Source organism: Coffea eugenioides, chromosome 5 (assembly GCF_003713205.1).
Source record: "Coffea eugenioides isolate CCC68of chromosome 5, Ceug_1.0, whole genome shotgun sequence".
NCBI lineage: Eukaryota > Viridiplantae > Streptophyta > Magnoliopsida > Gentianales > Rubiaceae > Coffea > Coffea eugenioides.
In genome coordinates, this window is record NC_040039.1 from 1679875 (window position 1) to 1693549 (window position 13675).

Sequence of the window (13675 nt, forward strand, 5' to 3'; positions counted from 1 at the left end):
CAATCGATTTTAGCTTTTTGTCATACTTTTGCCTGTGGAGGTCATTTTGGACCCAAGAGAACTGCTCATAAGGTTTTAGAAAGTGGATTTTATTGGCCTTCATTGTTTAAGGATGCCTATGTGTTGTGTAAGTCATGCGATCGCTGTCAAAGGGTAGGTAGTATAGCCCGTAGAGATCAAATGCCCCAAGTCCCGTTGATTTTTGTTGAAATTTTTGATGTCTGGGGTATAGATTTCATGGGGCCTTTTCCTACTTCATTTGGTTTTTTATATATTTTGCTGGCAGTTGATTATGTGTCTAAATGGGTGGAGGCTAGGGCCACACGGACTAATGACTCGAAAATAGTTGCAGATTTTATCAGGGCTAATATTTTTGTACGATTTGGAATGCCAAGAGCTATTGTCAGTGATAGGGGAACGCACTTCTGCAACAAAACCATTGCTGCATTGTTTCGCAAGTATGGTGTATTCCACAGGGTCTCAACATCGTACCACCCTCAGACCAATGGTCAAGCGGAGGTGTCGAATCGTGAAATTAAATCCATCTTGGAGAAAATGGTACGCCCTGATAGGAAAGACTGGAGTCAAAGGTTGGAGGACGCACTCTGGGCCTATCGAACGGCATATAAGACTCCTATAGGGATGTCGCCGTACAGGTTAGTATTTGGGAAGCCGTGTCACCTTCCAGTGGAGTTTGAGCACAAGGCTTTCTGATCGATTAAGCAATGCAACATGAATCTAGAGGAGGCCGGTGCCCAACGGAAGTTGGATTTGCAAGAATTGGAGGAGATTCGGAACGAAGCCTACGAAAATGCATTAATGTACAAGGAGAGAAGCCGGACATTTCATGACCAACAAATTTCAAGAAAAACATTTGAAGTTGGTCAGAAGGTCCTCCTATACCAATCAAGGCTCAAGCTATTCCCAGGTAAGCTACGTTCCCGTTGGATTGGACCTTTTATTGTTACTCACGTTTTTCCATATGGTGCAGTCGAAATTCGAAGTGCTAAGACAGACAACAAGTTTGTGGTGAATGGACACCGTCTCAAACACTATTACGAAAGTTTTTCAGGTGGAGAAGTGGAGACAGTACATCTAGACGCACCACCGTGTCTTAATCAGTGACACTTTACCATGTCTAGCCAAAGACATTAAAGAAAGGCGCTCCTTGGGAGGCAACCCAATTGTTCCTTTTAATTGTTTGTTCATTTTCGTGTGGTAGTTTAGATGTATTCTCCTTGAATTCGACTGATTTTAGGTTTCAATTTTCGTTTTTGCTGATTTATAGGTGCCCTTCAGTCATGACGTGCCCGCGTGGTGATGTGCAGGAAGCTCACGATCAGAAACTTCTGGGAGCTCTCTTGCCATCATGACGTGCCCGCGTGGTGATGCGCAGGAAGCTCACGATCAGAATCATCAGAAACTTCTGGGAGCTCTCTTGCCCTCATGACGCGCCCGCGTCACGTTTGCGGGAAAGGTAAGGATTCAAAAAGAAAAAAAAAAGAAAAAATAGATAACATTTCTTATCACCGATGCTTTTAGTTTCCAAATTTCAAAAAAAAAAAAAATGTAAAATTATTTCCGTGGCTCAAAGAGCCTCATAATTGGAAGAAAAAGAAAAGAAACATTTTTGAAAAAAAAAAAGCAGCAATTTCTCTCTTTTTCTTTTTCTTCTTTTCTTTTCTTTCTTTTCTTTCTTTTTCTTTCTTTCTTTCTTCTTCTTTCTTTTTTCTTTCTTTCTTCTCCCCTGTTTCTTTTTCTTCTCTGTCGACCGAAGACCCCCTGTCCGCCGCCCACTGGCGCACCTCCTCCGCCACCAGATCTGCTCTACGGCTGACATTCCCTCTCTCATCGCGCAACCACTCCAGCTTGACCGACGCCTCGAGCAGCGCCTCCACCATCGCGCGCCCCAATCGCGCGCTCCGCCGCCGCTGCTGAGTTCCCGCTGTGCTGCCGAAGCTCGCTCGCAGTCCACGGCCGCCTCTGCTGTCACGCAGCCGGCTTGCCCTGCGCACGTCGTCCATAGCCCTTGCTTCCACCCTTGACCAGCAGACACGCGCCCTTCCTGCCGCCTGAAGCCACGCCGCCACTATCACCTTCAGTTTGGTTGTTCATCTACGTGGAGGTAATTTGCGAACTTTACCCCCAATTCTCTTAATAACTAATTGTACGGTTGGGGTTGCCATTAGGTAGCTTAGTTGGCGGTTGGAATTTATTTTCTCAATTAGTGATTTTCCGCCAGTGGTACTGGTTGGTCTATTTTTGCTTGGAACTGCTCTTTCTCTTGGGTTGTGTTTAAATTGTGCAATTGATTGGCCAACTGGAGCCATTTGTTGGGACTTTGGGTGGGCTGAATTGTTGCGATTATTTGTTCACTTTGGAGGACATTTTGAACCTCACATTGCTTGTGGACATTGGTTGACTAGTTGTGAATTGCTGGGCATTATTTTGATAAGTCGCTGGGGTTCCTTTTGGGTTTTTAGTGAGTTATTTCTGAAATTTCTTGTTGCTTTAGAGACACTGGCCGCATGCTCTACTTGTTGAGATTGGTAGTATTTGGTTTAATTACTTGTTGAATTGCCGATTTGGAGGAGCCTTACTGTATCGGGCATTGGGCATTGCTTCTTGCTCAAACTCCTGTTGGAGCTTCTGTAGCTTTGAGCTAACTGTTGAGAGACATGGTGAGACCAAAATCCTCCTCTAGGTCTAGGGCCTCTCAGTCTCAACCCCCTCCACAAGCCTCTATTCCTGTCAACTCACCTACCAACCTACCCTCCTCTTCTAGTGTTCGAACCCGTTTGGGTAGGGGTAGGGGTGCTCAGGTAGATACCCCTGCTCACTTTGGGGGGCACTTAACATTTACCAGACCCGCCGATCGGCAGAGATACGCTAAGGTCTGTGAGAGGCGTATTATACCCTGCAAGTCTTGTCACAAAATCACTATGACTGCCCTGTGTATACGTGAGGAGGTCAATCAGATGTTTACCGCCATTGGGTGGTGCCCGTATCTTGATATCTCCTGCCCTGCTTTTGTTGAGCTGATTCGGGAGTTTTACTCCACCTTTGAGTTCGAGTTGCCTACGAGATACACCGTTGAAACACCAAATGTCATTCATTTCCGTCTAATGGGTAGGGAGTTCAACTTTTCCATTACCCAGTTCAATCTGGCATTTGGATTTATCACGAGAGAGTATGCTGAAACTAGGGAGTATGCGGAGAGTGCCTGTGATTACATAGAGCCATTTCTCTCCCAATACCATGATGTGTGGGAGGAAATGTCAGTCGATCGACACTGCTACGACCCTTCTAGGTCTAGGAGCTCCTTTCTTAAGGATCCTAGTGCCCGCTATGTTCAGCGATTCTTAGCATACAGCTACTCAGGGTGCAAGGACAGCTCCGGTATACTCTCTCGACCTGAGTTTTTCTTCCTCTGGAGTATGAAGAACAATATCAAGGTCAACTTGGGGTGTTGGTTGGCTGCACAGTTCAAGACTGTTTTGACCAAGAAGAACAAACCTCTGATTCTTGGGTCCTACATTACCCACTTGGCGACGCAGTTGGGAGTTCTTATTCTGGAGGACCACGACTTACATTTGGCTTTCGAGATGGAGCTCCTGGACGTGGACTGCTTAGAGAAAATGGGAGTCGTCGAGCGCCTGCCCAATGGTTTCCACCAGTTTACCCCTCCGGGCCTAGTTCGAGCTCCGGGTACGCGGCCTTCAACACAGGCGGGGCACTCTTCATTCTCTGGGTCGGCCGAGGACACTGCTGGGCCATCTACCTCTGCTTCTGCGCCACCTCCACCACCTGGGACCAATGAATGGCAGCAACTCCGAGAGCAGGTTCAGAATTTGGAGGCTCGAATGCTCAACGTCGACCTCAATGTAGCTGGCATAGCACAGAATTTGGCGCAATTTCTGCATCATACGGGCTTTCCTCCTCCAGCTCCGCCTCGCCCACCTCTTTGACCGGATTTCAGGGAAGTGTTGCTGTCCTCTCACCCACTTTTGTTGGTTATTTGTCACATTGAGGACAATGTGTCCTATAGGTGTGGGGGGATCTAAAAGGGTGCTAGTGTTTTTAGTTTTCTTTAGTTTTTAGTTTTATTTCTAGTTGCTCATTTTCTTTCTTTCTTCTTGGTGCTTATCTCTCCTGCGAATGAAAAAAAGAGAAACAAAAACAAAAAAAAAAGAGAAAAAAAAACAGAAAACGAAAAGAGGACAAAATTTTTGGATGTTGGCTTATTGACTCTAATTATACTTTTGCCAAGTTTTTAAAATAAGTATGTATCGGGTTAATGTGGTTGGGTCCAAGACATCTCCTTGGTGAATATCGGACTGCTTGACTCTTTTGATTTCTTTGTTAACTTTTCTAGGCATAGGGAATGACTGTTGGTGTTTTTAATGTGAACTGGTCCAATATTGACTCCAGTTCTCTATGTTTGGCGATAATGAGGCGAGCTGCTCCTATGCGTGGTTATTAGTGTTGTTATTTTGCGTTTGTGCGTTGTTTGGCTGTGAATAAACTTGACTGTACTCCGCTATTAACCACTAATGAGTAACCGGGAATCGGCACCTAAAAGTGTCGATGTTCGCGTCAAAAGGTGGTGCTTTATATGAGTACGTGGTCGTATAGCGGTAGGAGCTGAGTAACCGGGCCCCTTCATCTAAAAATGTTGGAGTTCGCGTCCAAAAGGCTCCGGCGGCTAGAGACTAAGTCTTCTTGTGTCAAATATTATTATATGCCTTAAAAAAAAAAGAGAGAATAAATAATAGGAAAGCTTGCCGGTTTATGGACTTAATATGGAGACTTGTGTGAATATTTTGACCATTAACTGATAAATGCTGTGTGCCATTCCTTTTTCTTAGATTAGCTAATTTGGAAGTCGAAGGAGTTTGTGGTTCAAAGGCTAACTGGGGGGATTCTTCTTGGATCTTAATTACTAGTGCCCGATATATGGTTCTTTCTTGAATATCTTGGCAATTTGGTAGATTGGGCAATGGCCATTATCAAATTTTGGTGTTCGTTTACTATTCTTATGCTTGAGGACAAGCATGGTTTAGGTGTGGGGGGAATTGATAGGTAGCAATTCTATTACTTATTTTATTATTAATTTCCCCTATTATCTGATCGGATGTGGATTAATTAGTAGATTCTACTCACTTTTCGTAAATTGCATTTATTTCAGGGAGTAGAACGAAAATATGATAACAGGTACCAATTTGACAGAAAAGGGGTGCAGATGATAGAGCTTGTCCAAAGGGTATTTTTGGAAAGGAAGATATCACGCCCATTTTGGTAAATTCCGCGAGGGAAGGACACCTGGGAGGGCTTGGTTCTGCTGAGGTGCGCCGCAATTAAAAGGGGAAAGGAAGGAAGTTTGAAAAAAAAGCTTTCTTTGGGGAGTTTTTCTCGGCTGTAGCTTAGCAGAAATTCTTGACTTTTTTCTTGTACTTTATTTTTTTGGCTGAAAGACATGTTCGAAGGGGAGGAGGCATTTTTGTTAGCCTTGAGCTTTGACTTTTCCTTTCTTCTTTTCTTTTGAATCCTGCGCATGGCAGGAGCACTGGAGAATTGCTTCCTTTGAATTTTCTTCTTTAGCTTGAGACGGAGTGAAAACTATGAACTTTTGTAGCTTTTCTGTTCATTCGATATATTGAGACAAATTGGATTTTGCCGAATTTCAACGGACATGGCCGCTGGTTTCTTTTCAATTTCCTGTGAATTTAGTTCATCAATTATGAGCTAATTCTCCAATCCTAGTCAAGGAGCAACGAAGGCTCTGGTTCGCCTAAAAATTGTGAGATCGTTTTAATTCAATCTTTTCCTTTTATTTATTGGTATCCGCATATTTCCTGATTGCTATGTTTATGGGTATTTAATTAATTGATTGTCTTGGATCCGGATAATTAATTGATTTGGTAACCTATTGTCAATTAGGGCATTGAATCCGTAATTGTTTAATTGCCCTGAAATAGTGACAACTGACGCGATTAGATTCGTGTCAGGGGGGATATGCGGGCTAATCTAAAATAACCCTGGTAGTGTGTTATTTGGTTAGAATAGGGCTCCTCTAATACGTAAGGCAATTGGGGAATTAAATTCTACGGGCGTACCTAGAATTATTTCTCAATTAGAGCAGTGATTAACGGGCGTACCTCGATCACCGACACAGTAAGGAGGGGTTGACTGCCATCGCTTGTTTGGTAGTTATAACCTATTTATTGGTAAATAATTGGGATTGCCTTTGCTTCGATGATCAATTAGGTGAACCATTGCTGAAGTTACTTCTTGGCTAGATCTTTAATTAATATTATTTTGATTTTAGTGAATTGCCATTTGATTTTTGGTTGCCTACGTTATTTCGTTTTTAATTGTTTTCCTGTGTTAATTGATTTAGGCTTTCAATTATTTTTAATCTAAGTTCAGTGAATTGTGGTTTAATTTCTAATTAGCTATTTATTTTTATTTTCTTATTCGAATTCATTTGATTGTTGGCATTCCTGCAAAATCACCCCCCTGTGTTGCTTTGGATTTCTTAAGAAACGAATGTACCCAGTCCCTGTGGATACGACCCTACTTGCCTTGTCTACGCATTCATAATTACTTGTGAAAAGAAATAACCAATCCATTCGGGTATATCGGATCAAGCAAACTCTCCGGGAACAGGGTGAATCAAGTAACCCATTGCACACCTAGAGTCCCTGCTCCAGTACTTGGAATTGGGTTTGGTCATTTTAACTGGCAATTAGTTTTAATTTTATTATTGCACAGGCTTCGACACCCTGTCATACTCATACCTTTCAATTTACCATATAAAACATGTAATAAACTTTTAACGTATTATACTTTAATTTTTGAAAAAAATTTTAAAAATTGATATGGATAACAGCATACTTCTGAGTTAAATTGGTATAAATATAGCTAAGTCTGTAAAAATTATGGTAAATCTCTATGTACTTTTAGTTCCGTAACTTTCAAATATATTCATATTATTCACGTATGAATTTATATGCATATTTTGTCAAACATATACTTTTACACCGAACTTTTAATTGTTCTTTTTAAAAAAATCATATTATATACGTAGGTTTATTATATCATATTACATGTATCCATATGTATTGCAAGGAAAGTTTCAGCGGAAGCCCTCTGGATGGCTTCCAAATCTCCCATACCTTTTTCCTGGATTTTTAAACTATTTTAATACATAAACTTAATTAAAAAGTTTTAAATAGTGATTTACAACTAATCCTATGTCAATTCAAATTTAAAATTTAAAACTTTCCCATTTCAAATGAGTATTTAATAAATCGTTTATAGTTTATTTTTTACTTTAACCCCTTTTTCCTTCCAAATTAAAGAAAATAAATTGGGATAATTTGATTAGTCCCGTATTAAAATTATGCACCTCATTACAACTTTATCACTTTAGCCCATTTTACTCCTTGATTAATAGAGATTGAATTGTCAAATTTGAGAAATAATGTGATTAGTCCCATTTTTTAATCATTTACACAACATTTTTAGCACTTTCCTTCCAAGTATATACATAGATTTGTCAAACATTTAGATGACATATCCAATTATAACCACTGCTTAACCATTTAACTTATCGCAACAAAATCAATTTTTTTAGCCTTAAACTTATCATATTAAATGATTATTCCAACCAATGAAATAAACATTTTGACATACAACGTTATCTAGATAATTTTTGACATACGTAAAACTTCATCTGGATAATTTTGCATGTAACACGTATATCAAAAAGTGCACATAAAACAAAATTTTTATATGAAGGGGCATTTAGATGGTTGTTTTTTGGAGTTTTTATAAAAAAATTTAAAAAAAATATTTGTTTAAACAATTATCTTGGGTGGTCATCACAAAAAATAGTAGTATTTCATCAAAATTATACCCAATTACTTTTCCTTGATGACTATAATTCTAACTTTTTATTTGAAAAAAAAAACACTTGAAAAGTGAGATAGTGAATCATAAATAATAAAAGGAATAGAAAGATAGGAGTATAGGGTAGGAAAGAGTAAAAGTGAGATAATGAATCCTAAATAGTAAAACAAGTATAAATATAGGAGTATAGAGTTGGAGAGGGTAGAGTCAAGGGATATGTAGTTATGAGTTGGGATGAAACTATCAAAATGGGCGAATTATGTGGGTTAAATGGATATAGTTTTACATGATTTTGGTAATCTTACCCATTTACAATCCACTACAAATTTTATTTATTTTTTCTTCCATATTCTTTGAGCAACAAAATAAGATATCATTGTAATCAACAAAAATAAAAACACATTATATTAATAAATTGATTTTTAACTAAAAAATTACACAAAAGAACCAATAGTGGTGAGTTTCAAATTTTGTACTCTACAAAAATCTCAAAATAATTTTGGTGTGAATACAAGAAATCAATTAACACTCAATGAGTTAATTAAAACTTTGATGGAAGGGAGGGAGGAAGTAGGATGAAATTTAACAAAATTTAAAAAAATAAAAATTAAAGAATAGGAAAAGAACGTTAATATGCCTTTGCAAAAGGTAGAATATAATTTTGTATTGGTAGTGGTTTAAATTTACGTACTAACGAATTTGAATCTACATCTAATTTAATTAACTTTAAATAGGTAGTCCCAATCTATCCATTTAATAGCCACTAATTAATGGGTTTAATTGGGTTACCCATTTGAAACTAATAACATTGCATACCCATACTCATTTGTTGAAGAACAAGTTGAAAAATTGGTCACTATTTGCAATTATAAATGAGTGGAAAGAGTAGTCGAATAGGAGGTAAATAGGTTGTGAAATTAGATAAAAGATCGTACAATTTGATAGAAGTAGGATAAGGTGAAGGGAAGGTAGAGTTCGTGAGAGGGAGAAGAGTTGGAGGGATGTGGAGAAGTTTGGGTTAGGGTAAGATGAGAAAGAGGATAATTAAAAGTAGGGAGAAAATGAGGGAAGGGAGGGGAACAATTTGTACTTGGTGTACTTTTAATATTTCTTTAGATATTTTTGATATTTGTTCATATTTTTTAATATACTTTAAGGTTTTAGATAAAGTACATAAATACAATATAAATTAGATACTAAAATAGAACTCTTTTGATTTTTTTAAACCTTTTTTCATGTAACTAATATAAATAATTCATTTACTATTATTATTATATTAGACAAAAATCCATGCATAGCGCGGGTAATAATACTAGTTTCCTCTGTATTGTGTGGTTGCCCCATGGTGTAGAATCCATTTTGACTAAACTAGAATTTTGTGAAAAAGGGAACAATGTTTGATTGGGCTAGAATTTTGGAGCAATCTTGGAGTTGGATACCAGTAGTTTATTGGGCATTTAAAGATAAAATTTGAGGAATTTGTGAATGTAATGCAGTTTGTTTCAAAATAATTGTACTTGGCTGACTATGAACGTTATCATTCTTTAATATTTTCTTTGCCAGCCCAATTTCACAAATTTTAGAGACAAGATAAGAAGTCACCATGCGTGTTGTAAATTAACAAGTTAAGTGAAAGGCCTTTGTAACTAAAATTAAGACACAATTACTTATAGTGATTTATAAAACCGTAGCACAGTGGAAAAATATTTTTAAATATGCCCAATAGTGGTTAATAGTGATAAAAAATTTCTAATTTTTGTTTTGGAAAAATGTTTTAAATAATTAAATATATGCTTTATAGTAGTATAATTCAATAGCTGAATATAAATTGCATACATGTTTCAGGTGTTAGAAAAGAATGAATGAGTGCTATAATGAAGCATCTTAGCAAAAGATGGATGCAACCTAGAAGCCAACAAATAGGTGAATGGTATGGGTAAACGATCAACAAGAATGAAACTTGTCTAAAGCAAATCATTCTAAAGTTTATTTCTTCTATCTTGATAAGAAAAGCATTTATCCTTAACTTAAATAGCTAACATGACAACTAATTTTTACACTGGCAAGCAGATCAGTCTACCCTACTTTCGAGCTGCCTGCAAACTTTGGAAATTGAGCAAGCTCATGCTTGCTCCATTACAATTGCTTTTCACCCTCGCTCAATTCTCAGAAAGTTAAAAAGGCCAAGAAGCTAATCTAATACATGTATCAAATGTAGCAAGAGTGGCAAATCATTCCCATCTGAATTTAAGTTGCCTTGAAACGTTCAATGGATCATTTTACACAACACAATTGAGCCATCGGATCTGCACACAACTTCACTGTTACCGTAGTAGCCTCCATTTGATTTTGTGTAAAGGATCCTTAGCTTGACCATCATGAAGCACAGCATTCCTAATGGATTTGATTTTGTGTAAAGTTATTAAGTAAAATAGATGCAACTAAAAAGATAGCAACAGAGAAAATATATAACAGCTAAATAAAATTTAACAGCCATGGAACTTGTCTTAAAAAAAAAAACAATTTGAGAATTTCTGGTGCAAATCTTTTCAGCCGGAATCCCTCAAATTTAAACAAGAAATTTGATGCAAGGTAGACCACAAAACTGCCAAATAGTTCATGTTTGCATTGTCAACCGAACAGCAACTATAAGACTCTAATAGCAAAGCGACAAGTGAAAACACAACTACATGAGCATATACCACCAATGGCACTTCAGGAGAAACAGGAAGACGCTTAAGAAATTTGCTTCATGGTTTAAGCACTGAATTACAATAACAAACTATTGGTACCTAAATTTGATCGTGATGTTAATCTAAAAATGTGAAGCTTATTCCGCCAAAAATACCTCGTCTTTTTAAGGTGTCCTGCAGTTTCCTGGATACCCATCTGTATTGAGACGACTTGGAGAGAGAGCTCTTTTTGTTATTCAAATGGATTTATGAAGGTTGTGCTATTAGCTGCTGGTTTATGTTTTGCTTTCTTCTTACATGGTGGAGAATCAACTCTTCACAGCATTATCACTTCTATTTGTACAGATGAAAATTAGGCCATATGAGGTGATATTGATGAATACCTTTTACGATTAAGGGTGCGTTTGATAAAACTGAAGTCTGAAATTTGAAATTTGAATCCATTAAATTATTGAATTGTTAAGTATTAAATTTAATATATTTGAGTGCATATCACATTCAGTGATAAGTAAATAGTTTATCACTTAATTTTGGGAGCAAATTTTGCCTAGAAAATTCAATGCTACTTAATTAATTTAGATGTTTAATTTTTAGTTATCAAACGATTTGAATATATTAAGATCTGAATCCATTAAATTTAAGTATTAAGTTGGATTATCAAATAAATAGGTCTTAAACCTAAACTGCTCGAAATTATTGAAACACCAAAAAAGTAGATCTGATCACCTTGCATCAATACTTGCCTAAAAACAATCTTGCGATTTTAGTCCATCTATTCCCAAATATCTTCTAGGCTTGCATATCAAGTTTAGATTTCAGAAATTTAATCAGATTGGTGAAATTATGCAATCAATCCTAGATCCAATGTCATGTAATGGAAAAATCAATTTAGCATATCTGAAATCAGGTAAAAAAAAAAAATGGAAGTAAACATCAATAACATTCTCCAGTTACTCTGTCGACTCATTTCATAAAACTGGATGATTCCATAAAGACGAAAAAATCGCAAAGGCCCCATAATGTGGTAATAGCCAATAGCAGCAAAATAAGCTAAAAAAACAGATGACACAAAAATAAGGGTAAAAGCAAGCAATAGTTAGATTCCTAGAAGCAAGTAATAAATGTTTAAGCATTGATGACGCACAAAATTCAACCTCAGAGCAACTATCAAATTGAAGGTCTCCTGCAAAAGAGAGGCAATTCATACAGGGTATCAGTAGCAACAGAGAACAAAAAGATATACAGATGATTTTCAGGAATTCAAATTCTATAAAAACAGAAAAGAAACAACATCTTTAAACTCGATTAAAGGTATTTCAAAAGGCTGATTTTGTCTTCTAATTTATTTTTTCTTGTCCTGCTTCTTTAATCTAGAAGTGGCAGGACAAATCGTACTTTAATTGAGAATGGAATGCAGTCTAGAATGACAAAAATTGCAAGTATTATAGGATATGTGCACCTATCATTCCACTTGAAATAAACAATGCTTGCAATTTCTGTATAAAAGGTTAAAAATGACTATGACGCGCTTTCTTTGAACTCCCAAAGCACCAGCCAATACTAAATTGTCTAAACTTTAAATGTAGAATAATGAGAAAGAAAATGTCTAGTTCCTGGACCCAATATCAAAACTAAAACGGTAAGGAAAAAAAGAGAAAATCCATCACATAACATATAAAACACCAAGTTAGTTTGAAAACTTCCAAATACAGGAATTTCAATAGTTAGGAAAGGAAGGAAAGATCCGACTCAATTTGGTAAGTCCAAGAAACACTACCAAACGGATGTTTTTGGACCTAAGAAGATCCAAGAATAATCCGGGAGGACTAAACCACCACCGGATTAAAAGGAAGCACTACGCATCCATCTGGATTTTTTGAAGCAAATCCTCATCTTAATGTTACTGCCTCCAAGTCTTAAAGGCTTGATGGTGGCCTAAAGCATCATATTTCACCATTGGATTAGCATTAGGAAACACACCCTAAAGCATCATATTCTAGAATTCCCAAAGCACCAAAAGTAAAAAACAGTTCAACAAGTTGCTCCAAAAAAAATACTCATCATCAAAATTCCATCAAATAACATATCCATAGCAACTCTTTCCATTCAACAATGCTACAAATCAACAAACATTCCCGATAATGAAAACAAACAAGAACACATTCAGTGAGGATTGCTAACTTCATACACAAAAACAAGTTTGTCTTCAACTAAAATTTCATGAATGTTCAGAATTTTACACATTACCCAAGCAGAATGTCTTCAATTTCTTTTTCAAGCAAACAATCAACTGGCCATCCTATCAAAAATTCATAATTACAAGGTAAAAATAAAAGCAATAACTAATCAAGAACTATCACAAATTGAAGGAAAAAAAGATTAAAAAATGAAAAATAATTTCCCAAAATTAAAAAGGACAGAAGTTATAAGATATATATAAAACATAAAACAACAAAGCCATTAATTCCTTGATATACTTACCCGTGAGGCTAGAGGTTTGGAGGTAATAATCTAAAAGTACCTACAACCAAAAAACTACAAAAAGAGTAGAAATATTCAATAACAATAGATAAAGCCTGGATATTGAAAAAATGACGAAAAAAAGGCCGTAAGAGGAGAGCAAAACAATGGACACCCTCTTTGGTCGTCCTCCTTGATCCTTGAATGTTAACTGTTCAACGTTACTTGTCTGTGTTTTTCAGAGAGGAAAAAATGGAGAGGCATGGAGGAGGGTAATTTTTTTTTTGAAAAAAAAAAATAATTATATAACATATTCTATCCTAAATTACGGGGGAAGGGGAGTCTAAAAAGGATTTATTAGGGCTAACAGATATACAAACTTTATTAAACCAAGGGGGTGCTTTGACACTACCTTTGAATTTTTTTCGTTGCAGTTGAAATTTGAACCCCCACCTACAATTTAAGAAGGGACATAAGTCCCTGCTTGGTGGCCACTGAACTTGAGAGGTTGAGTTGATGGTGATTTTTGAGGAGTGAGAAAATCAAGAGAAGATGCAAATGGTAAGAGAGGAAGGAGGTGAACGAAGTGAGGCTTTTGCCTCGGGCCT

At 36.9% G+C, this 13675-nt stretch overlaps 1 protein-coding gene across 1 annotated transcript; it reads left to right on the forward strand.

The window, feature by feature from the left end:
- Positions 1-732: 732 nt before the first annotated feature.
- Positions 733-1125, forward strand: LOC113770276. Its single transcript, XM_027314695.1, has 2 exons — positions 733-928; positions 992-1125. The coding sequence occupies exons 1-2, from the start codon at positions 733-735 to the stop codon at positions 1123-1125; spliced, it is 330 nt and encodes a 109-aa protein (XP_027170496.1).
- Positions 1126-13675: the final 12550 nt, after the last annotated feature.

What these genes read in the sequence shown, in the direction of transcription:
- LOC113770276 (XM_027314695.1), top strand. Translation starts at nt 733, where the DNA reads ATGAATCTAGAGGAGGCCGGTGCCCAACGGAAGTTGGATTTGCAAGAA. An exon ending in AAGGCTCAAGCTATTCCCAG is followed by an intron (nt 929 to 991) that starts GTAAGCTACGTT and finishes CATATGGTGCAG; the next exon opens with TCGAAATTCGAAGTGCTAAG.